At 26.5% G+C, this 10,595-nt stretch overlaps 1 protein-coding gene across 2 annotated transcripts in view; it reads left to right on the top strand.

Moving 5' to 3' along the window:
* LOC100211888 (transient receptor potential cation channel subfamily A member 1) overlaps positions 1-7,885 on the top strand; it is an 82,031-nt gene extending 74,146 nt beyond the window's left edge. For both annotated transcript variants that reach the window (XM_065793138.1, XM_065793137.1), the window contains 3 exons: positions 1,353-1,421; positions 1,762-1,917; positions 7,525-7,885. In XM_065793138.1, coding sequence (XP_065649210.1) covers positions 1,353-1,421; positions 1,762-1,917; positions 7,525-7,674 — 375 coding nt within the window. In that variant the 3' untranslated portion in view covers positions 7,675-7,885. The remainder of the gene's footprint in view (positions 1-1,352; positions 1,422-1,761; positions 1,918-7,524) is intronic.
* The last annotated feature ends 2,710 nt before the right edge of the window (positions 7,886-10,595 follow it).

The following is a 10,595-nucleotide window of genomic DNA, read 5'->3' as shown; positions in this document are numbered from 1 at the left end:
TATTTGAGCTGTTAGGAAAATTAAGATCTCCTAGTATTACTATATCTGCATATATTTTAGCATTATTTTTTGCATCATGTATAACTTATCTAAAATCATTCATGTCTGTTAGTGTGTTCCAAAAAACAACTTTTTTGAAAAATATATGCTGCCACCTCTTTAATGTGCTCTATATAATTAAAAAAATACTGATTTAAATTTTTTTTTAACTCATGAACATATGAGTTCCTAATATTACAGAAAAAAAGTTATTCAAGAGTGTATTATTTTGAAGCAAAATCATATTTCAAAAATGATAATTATATTATATACAAATAAATATGGTAGATTTAACAGCATAAAAAAATAGTTCATTAATTAAAAAAGAAAAAAGTGTATTTTTACCAATTTTTTTACAATGTTTTTTCTTTTTCAATAATTTTTTTATAATGTAATAATCATTTTTGAAATTTTCATAATTTTTTTTGTATTGTCATTTTTTTACTGATTTGCTAGTAACAACTAACAGTTCTAGTCAGTACTCACTTATACAATGATTTTTTATGTCAAAGTTACTGTGAGCTTTACTTTCCTTTAAGAACTTTTTTTTAAGTATTATGACTGACCATCCAAAAGTAATAATAAATAAATCTTTTTTTTTTTGAAACCCTATAAATCTTATTATTATACCTATAACTATTTTCATCAGTTCAATTTGTTAATGAAGTTGTTTGTCTTATATAATTCACTGCATACTCTTCCTGTCATCTTCTAATGAAGATGCAACTCTAAAACTCAGTTAATTTTGTTTCAGTTGGTTCTGAGTCCTGAAAATAGTAAGGATTCCCAAACTCCATGGTGGCTCTCAGATAGGCTGATTCCATCAGCAGCTGTAAAATATCAGAAAATTAACAGTGCTGTGTTGCAAATAGAAAGAGTTTTTTTTTGTGCTTTTAGTGTGTATTGTTGAGGCTACATATTGAGTCCTTTATTATGTTTTTGATTTGAGTAGCTGGAATAATTTTGGTGTTATATACTATCTATGGCTGAGTCAAGTTCACTGCCTATCATTGCGCTCCCACTCCCTATCAATGCGCTTCCACATCACACCATCACATCCAGTCCTGACAAAAAGTCATCACTTTTTATTTGCTTAGACTATTTTCTCTTGAATCTGATCCTCTGCCTTAAAGTATGCAATAGATGATGAAATACTACATCAAAAAAAAAATACTTTGACCATTCGTTAGCAAACCATCATGCAAAATACTATTTTTAATATGTAAATCTTGTATGATTAAAATATATAATGTAAATAAATAAAAAAGCATGAAAAATTAAAAAAAAAATCTATACTTATAAGATTTATTTAGATGGGTCTTGCAATTGGCGAAATTAATGACATTAAGAAGCAAGCTGTTCTTAATCGATTAGCTACGTTGGTAAGATTTTGCTTATTTGATATATTGTTTTATATGTATATGTGTGTGTTTATATATATATGTATATATATATATATATATATATATATATATATATATATATATATATATATATATATATATATATATATATATATATATATATATATATATATATATATATATATATATATATATATATAAAAGATTTTGCTTATTTGATATATTGTTTTATATATATATGTGTGTGTTTTTATATTTATATATATATATATATATATTTATATATATATATATATATATATATGTATATATATATATATATATGTATGTATGTATGTATGTATCTTAACTATTCAAGGTTAATCTAACTTTATGTGTTGAAAAAACTTTGCCTAACTCATTAAGAAATAAGCTTGTAGTAATGGAAGAATCATTCTATCCAAATTTGATGAAGACATCATCATTATGGTCATTTTGGTCTTTTGAATCCCCAATTTCTAATTCTAATAAGATGGTAAATAAAGTTTTTGTTTATTATGTTATAAAAATTTGCAAATAGATACATAAATTTGTATGTATCTATGGCATATATTTATATAATTGAAAATTATATAAATATATGCCATAAAACTAGAGAGCCTATATACTCAGAGAGCGGACATACGGAAAACGGCGGACATGTTTTTGCCAAACTAGCGTATGACACATGAATTCAAGTAAAATCAATTGAAACTTAAAAACATGATAAAAAACAATTAAACACATAATTTTATTTTAAACAAAAACAAAAGATTTTAAAAAATAAAACTTTTTATGTTTTTTTTTTTCAATGCAATTTTTTGACAAAAGTTTATTTGGCAAATTACTTAAAAAAAAACAGCAAAAAAATAGTTGTAATCTACAAAATAACTTGACAAAGGTTTTACAATTTTTATTTATAAATTAGTTCCTAAGTTGAACTTAAACTTTTAGTGCCAATGCATGCATTGCCATACTCTTGCTGCCAAATTCACAAGAACTTTTTTTATTTCTTTTCTTTTTACATAATAAACGCTTTTTTTTAAGGCTAAATATTTTAAGTCTAAATGTTATAAACCTGTTTTGTAGCTTCAATTTAATTTGATGACAGTTAGGATACTGATGAACAAATTAAAAGTTAAACTTTTAATTTGTTCATCAGAATTAATTTTCTCTTTAAGCATAGTATTACAATTCTTTTGGGAAACAAGGTATGACTCAAATGATCTGAATATTAACTCCATTTGTAAAAAAAATGCAAAAGTTGTTTCATTTGCAAAAAATAAATTTCCCACTTTGTGCTCTTTGTCTATAACAAACTTTGCATAATCAGCATTTACTCTATTTTTAGAACCTAGAGGTTCAAAACAAATTGTGCAAATTTTTTCAACTTTTTTAACTCTAGAAATTATGTACCCTGCAATATTAAACAAACAATTTTTCTCAGCATCACTTAGGATTAAGCTGGAGGTTTTATCCCAATCTTTGGGTAACACAATGCACTCTCTCTGCTGTGGCTTAAGCACCTTACTATTGACTATATCAAGAAAACCTGATAAGAATTGACGGTCATCTATATCATAACTGCCCTTTAATTATTTTTTAAAAAATTGGGCAACGCAAATAAGTTTCAAGTTATTTTTGAATTGAAGAGCAGTAGGAACTACTTGTTTTGCATGTACCAGTAAAAAAAGATTTTTTAAGCAGTCCTGGGTAAATCGTGATGTCATTAGAAAATCAAACTTTTTTTCTAGAAGAAACTTATTTTGCAAGTTAATAACTGATGTTGTTGATAATATAACACCAAATTGAATAGGTTTCCACATTATTTTTCCACCTTGGCTTAATACTTTTAAACCACGAAATATCTCTATGACCTCATTTAAAAACGTTATTGTTACATTGTAAACTTTGTTATTTTTCATACTCAGAGCCATACCAGGGTTTCGGGAAGTCAATGATGTAAACCATTTATCAATAATTCCTATAAACCAAGCAGTTGTGAGCATAGAATCGTCTTTTATTTCATTTGCAATAAATTTTAATCCGCAACTTACATCATGATTTATAACAGATGTCGCTCTTGATACTTTCATTTTGTTGAAATGATTCTCATCAAGATGATCTGATGTAAGTTTATAAGCAAACTTCAAATCCATTCCTTCTTGATAGTCTACAAGCTTGTTAAGGTGTTTTGAATCTATAATTGGTGATTGAAGTTTATACTTTTCTTGAATCTTAGCTGTTATTATGAAATGTTTGTTACACAAAAGAGATGTTCTTATATTCTTTAATAAATGTGGCACATCTGCTAAAAAATCAATAGTACGAGTTGGATCACATAGGTGTTTAATTGAACTAGAAATAATGCCACTTTTAGTACAGCTAATATTAAAAGATTTCCACATTGCCTGGTTGATGGCACCCATATCAGAAGTAACACTATTAATTTTAATCCTATTTCTTCAGTACAATTTATTATAAATAGGACAATGTTTTTTAAAACACCCCCATTAACAGAACTTCCAGTATAATAATATGCAATAGTTTGTTTCCACCTTGTAGATATTCCTCCAAGCATAAAAACTAAAGCATGGTTAGCTTGGGCATAATGTTCAGGTAATGTAACAAATCCATAATAAGAGCTTGCAGATGTGTCATAGTCAACACTTTCAGTTATAGACATTTCATCTAAAATTAAAATACATTCTTTTTCGTGAATTTTCATAACATCAACTTTAGTTTTCATAAAGTCAAAGACTTCTGTCAAAATGCCACTTTGGAATTTTAGACTTTCTAATCTTCGTTGTAGGGTGCGTAATGATGAATATGGTAAATTTAAACAAAGTTTTCATAACCACTTTGACCACATGTAAATTTGAGTTCTAATGCTTCATTTATAGTATCATTTGACCATTTAATGAATTTCATATTTTTTCTACTAAGAGATAAATTTTGATCTTCTTTAAATATTATTTTGAGAACACTAAATTTATCTCTCTTTTAAGAATTATGCTCTTTTTAATTTTTTTTTTCTAGTTTCTCCAATTTTGCATTTAAATCTTGTATAAGTGAATTTTTATCAACATCAGTAGCACAAAGTGATTCAGATACTTCATTGTTATTTACTTCAATCAAAATATTCTCCACGACTTCTTCACTTTCTATACAACTAATTTTCATTTTTTTTGGTATTGGAAAGCGCTTGACCGGATTTTTTCGCTTATGTTTCGGACTAACGTGGTTAAAAATAGTAGGAATGGCATTAAGTTTGAGTTTTCTTGATCCATCTTCTCTGGTCTTTTCCCATTGATCAGCATCAAAGTGCGCCTAAATAAAAAAATTGAACGAACATTTTTATTGATTCTACAATAAATTATTCTTAGGATGAATTACATAATATTTTGTTATGCTTACTTCACATAAAAAGCTTGTGTTTGTAGGTATCCAGTTAAGTCGTTTAACTTTAGAAGTCCAAATAGCCCTCTGTTTTTCATTTCTCGGGAAGCATTTCATTAAAAATCCTTTCTCAGGTCTGTTATGGCAATCTAATGCAGCACAACCAGGCATACTTTTACCTTTTAGGTCAAATATTAGAAAAAGTTTTGTTGTAGTTTTTACTCTCAGTTAGTTTTTTTGGCAAAAACATGGCATCTAAGATTAAAAAAATCGAACAACCAATCAAAATCGATCACACGTATGTCCGCTTTCTGAGTATCTAGGCTCTCTACATAAAACTAATTTTGTTAATTTATATTGTTTTTATAATTATATTTTGTTAATTTATATTATCTATATTTTTTTATTTTTATATAATTATATTTGATTATTTATTTTGTTTTGATATTTTTGATGTAGTATTATTTTGTAATAAATAATTCTAAATCGATAAATTATACATTATACTATTGATAAATTATATAAATATATAGCCATATATTAATATAATTTATCTCATCTTATATTTATATAATCCATCACAAAATCACCTCATTCAGTTTAATTCTCTAATCACTCTTTTTGGGCACCTTATTTAAAATAGTTCCTAAAATAATTAATGATTTGAATATATCTAATAATCTAAAATTACATTAGTATATTTTAAATTGCGTTAGTTTATTTTATATCAGTATATTTTAAAGATTACTTTTTTTAAGTTGTCTATGCATTAAGAAATGTTCAGTTTTTGGTAATAGCACTTTTCAAAAAATTTAATATAAGTCATTTCAGAAAATAAAATTTAAGTTTTTAAAATTTTAGCTTTTAACACAAGAATTTTAAATCCACACGTAGTTTTAAGCACAAGGAGAACTTTTGCTTGACTACACAATATTTTTGTAATAGACAATTTGACCAGCTTTGGTTGTTTGAGGTTAGTTTTGTTTGGCAGCATCATGAATAGTTTCATAGCAAATTTAAAAAAAAAATAGAAGTTCTAAAATTCAAATTGTTAGAAGCAACACAGGATCAACACATTTATAAGTCTTGCTCTTTGAAGACTTATCTAAGAACAAAGTGTTTTTAATTTATTAACATTCAGACGAACTTTAATTTAGATAAATTATCAGAAAGTTTACGATTGAGACAATTTGTTTCTGACTGAAATTTCGAATAAATGAAACTACAATAAATTTTTAAAAATTTATCGTAGTTTTGATGCATTCATGTTAAGGGAAATCTTTTGTATTGTAAACCATTTTTTGTATTTTTGAAAAGCATTATAAGAAGTTTAAAATTAAAAATATTTTCTAATATAATAATTATTTAACTGTAAAACACACTTTTAAGTCAGGTTGCAGCAATGCCTATTTTTGGCCGATGCCGATTGGTACAGGCCGATACCGATGCATCAGCCCTAAATTCGAGTTTGTACTCTCTTTTTTTTTTTTTTTTTTTTTTCACTAATAGGTAAATTAGGATTTTTTTTCAAATATAATGTTAACGGTCAACTTTAATGCTTGTTTGTAAAAAGTTGCTTGATAAAGTTTGCCTAATGCTTAGTTTAGTTTTAAGTTTAATTCCTAGATTATAGTTAGACTAATAATATATACTTATTATATATATATATATATATATATATATATATATATATATATATATATATATATATATATATATATATATATATATATATATATATATATATATATATACAACCCCCTCAAATTTAGGCGGGTTTAAACTTTATATGGTCATAATTTTTGAACACTGAAAGATAATACCATGAAACTTAAAAATTATCGATGAATATAAGTCTAATTGAGAAATGTAAAAAATATTTTATCAACTTGTTGCTCTCACGTTTAGGGCAGGTGTTGCAAAAATTTTGGGGCTTTTTTGTTCCCAGCCTCCATATATATATGTATATATGTATATATATGTATATGTTCATATATGTATATATATGTATATATATATAAATGTATATATATATATATATATATATATATATATATATATATATATATATATATATATATATATATATATATATATATATATATATATTATAAGTATATATACATATATATGTATATATATATACATATATATTATTCCAAAAAAATACAAAAAAACAGCACTACTGATGATTATTTGAAAGGCTTCTAGCGCTAATAGTTTTAATATATAAAAAAATATTTTGTATTAGTAATTTTTTTGGTAATTATATATATATATATATATATATATATATATATATATATATATATATATATATATATATATATATATATATATATATATATATATATATATATATAATTTATAATGTATTTTACAAAATTGATTGCTCAATGTTCTTAAAAGAACAGAGCAATAATAAATTATTAATTTCTGATGAATTTTAGTTGTTGAAACACAGTGTAAAATGAAAAAACTTTGATAAGTGTTCTTCTACTAATTATCGTATTATATATTAATGAATTTTATTATAAAAATGTACATATATTTAAATATACGTAAAACGTACGTAAATTGTACGTATTAAAATTTATGATGTATAATTTATATTATGATTCGATCATAATAATGTCATTTTAATGTTACTATCATAGGAAGCTTTTTTTTTCCATAAAAAGTAAGTTTTATGTTTATACTTTAGAATGATCTTAAAATAATCAAAAAACAGCACAAAAAAATGAATGCAAGAGCATGTAAACTACGGGATGCTATGAAAGAAATGGAGACTCAAAACGATAGAATTGAAAACATGTTAAATGTGATATCAAAACGTCTACAACTCAAACAATAATATGTTTTTATGTTTTCAGCTTTTTTTTACAATACTTTAAATTGTAAAAAAAATTTTATACTTTAAATTATGATGAAGAATGTTTTATTTTTACTTTATGTTTTCATTGTTTTTTTAAGTTTTTTTTAAGACTATAATCTTTTGTCATTTTATTTTTTTGTTAATTTAAATTTTGTAATTTACAATGTTCATTAGATTTTATTACTATTTAGTTGGTTTTTTATTAAATTAATGTAATATAGCGGTACCAGTAGTTATTCATGTGCCAGTAATTGACCATTTAGAAGAAAAGTTGTTAAAATAAGCCCTACTATTGAAGAACAATTTGAAAAACAGCAGGATAACACACTCCTATCATTTCGTTGTACATACGTAAACGCGACAAACATTTGACAGCTTTGAACAAAGATGGCTTACAGCTTTTGCTATGCTTATGTTACGCTTTTGTCTATTTTTTCTTCCGCAATTTGCTAAGGAGAAGCCACAAATAAAGTTAATTATAAAAGGTAAGTACTATTTATTTTCAGGTTACATGATTTTATTTTGAAATAGGTATGTTTGATACTAATTAAAAGTTATTTATTATCTGTTTATTGCAATCTGTAGTCAGTTATGGGGGTGGTCATATATCGGAACAGTAATAATTAACTATATCAAAAAATTATCAGTAATAATTAATAAATAATTTAATAATTGTCCAGGGGTGGTAAGTTATTCAGTTATTCCTTTGTTTATTTTAACTAATCGTAACGTGCATTCTTCATGTTTTTTTACCAAGCTACACTTGTTTTTATATTTTTAACATAATAAGTTGGGTTTATGTAATAGATAACCAGGTGGTCAGATACTAGAACAATGATGTATCAAGTTCTAAATCCTTTTTTTTTTTGTATTGTTTTAGACTCATTATGCCTGCCATAAAAGTTCAATTTTAAAATCTCAGAAAAAAACGATGAAGAAAGTTATCCAAGATGTAAGAAATAATAATACACCAGTCCGGGCAGTAGCTAAAAAACACGGTGTACCAAGAATTACTCTGAAATATAAATTGGAAGGCAAGTCACCCATTGAAAGAAAAATGGGACCTCAAACCGTCCTAGGCTATGAAAAGGAAATAGTTATTGCTAACTGGATTCTAAAAATAGTCGAAGCAGGATTCCCTGTAACTGTAAAACAACTTCAATATAGTGTACAACGGTTGGTGACAGGCAACAATTCTTTTACCAACAATCGTCCTCGGAGGACATGGATCCAAGGATTTTTAAGAAGAAATAAAAGTATATCTAAACGTATAAGCTAAAACTTAACAGTTTCCCGTGCACCAGTGACACAGGACAATATTTTACGGTGGTTCACGGAAGTTAAGAAATACTTAAAATATGTATATTTTTTACAAGTCCTGATGGACCCCTCGCGTCTTTTTAGTTGCGATGAGACCGCCTTTTTTCTTAACCCGAAAAGAACTAAAATCCTTGAAAGAAAGGGAGATAAGACAATATACCAACAAGTTATTTCAGATGATAGGGAGTGTTTAACAGTACTGATTACTAACAATGCTGACGGCAGTGTTGTAATACCATTAGTGATCTACAAATATGAGCGGCCACCTATGTAAATAAACAATTTGAAAAATCTACGATGAGTTGGGAAAGGGATCCTTCTGACAGATCACTTTTCCAGTTGTGGAAGAAAGCTGATTTAGAACTTAAAAGGGTTTCTCACATAGTTGTAGACAATGAAGATACCGCAATCGCAGAACCATCACGTTTTCTGCCTCTCATAGTTGATTTTAGTGGAGATACTTTAATCGCAGGACCATTACATGTAGTGTACTCCATAGTTGAAGGCAATTAAGATACCACAATCCCAGGAACCTCAAATGTACTATCTCCTATGGTTGATAGAAATGAAGATACTGCAATTACTAGATAGTCAAGTTGAATCTCCGTTTAAAAAAGATATAGAATCTGTCTCCCTGTTGTTGGCAAGAAAAAGCTACAGAAAAAAAACCCAAAAGAAAGAATACTCGCTATAGTGTCTCGGGAACTTGGCAAACTTGGGAACATTGTATTTCCAAAAAAAAATTGAAAAAAAAAGGGAAATAGAAAGACTGAAACAAAAAAGAGCAGTTGAAAGGGAAAGAAAGAAGAGAAAATAAAAGAGAATGAGAGAGAAAAAAATGTAAATAAAAATTAAAGAAAAGGAAACGGTATGAAGAGTCTGGTTCAGACTCATCTATTTCTATTCCTAAGCTGAGCGGTGCTGAAGATTCTGAATGGTAAAAATATTCTTCAGATGAAAATTTAATTACGCTGAAAACGGATGACTTTGTGATTGTAGAGTATGAAGGAAGTTATTTTCGGGGAAAAGTAGTGTAAGGCTACGAGATAGCTACAATGGTTCAGAGTGGAATTTCTTCTTTTTGTTGCCAGATAAGGAAGAGAAACTTGTATATTAATAGGAGCAAATGCAACGGAAAAGCTTCCCTCCAAACTTGTGTTCCCGACGTGAATTATATCTTATACCAGAAACGAACGCCTACTCAAAATTTTATTTTTAATAAAATGTTGTATTTGTGTTGCATCGCTTAAAAAGTATACAATATATCTTTGCGATGTTATATTAACTAAATGAAAATTAATAAAATTTATCACGGCTTTCATTTTTCTTCTGTTTAACATGTGGTCAACTACTAAAGCAAAGAACTATCAAATACTGAGTTTTTTTTTTTATAATGGTCAATTACTAATGCAAAATCATTCTTAAAAAACCAACTAGTAAATATATTAAAATTTGTAAAATATTCTTAACAGTATGCTAGAAGATAGTATGGTAAGTTATTAGAACTATTAAGACTATATAATTGGCAAACAATCTTAAGAATATGGCAGTCAAACGGAATTTCTTAAATGGTCAATTAC

Source organism: Hydra vulgaris, chromosome 03 (assembly GCF_038396675.1).
Source record: "Hydra vulgaris chromosome 03, alternate assembly HydraT2T_AEP".
Taxonomy (NCBI): Eukaryota; Metazoa; Cnidaria; class Hydrozoa; order Anthoathecata; family Hydridae; genus Hydra; species Hydra vulgaris.
Note: the sequence above shows the minus strand (reverse complement) of the source record. Positions and strands in the feature narration are given on the sequence as shown.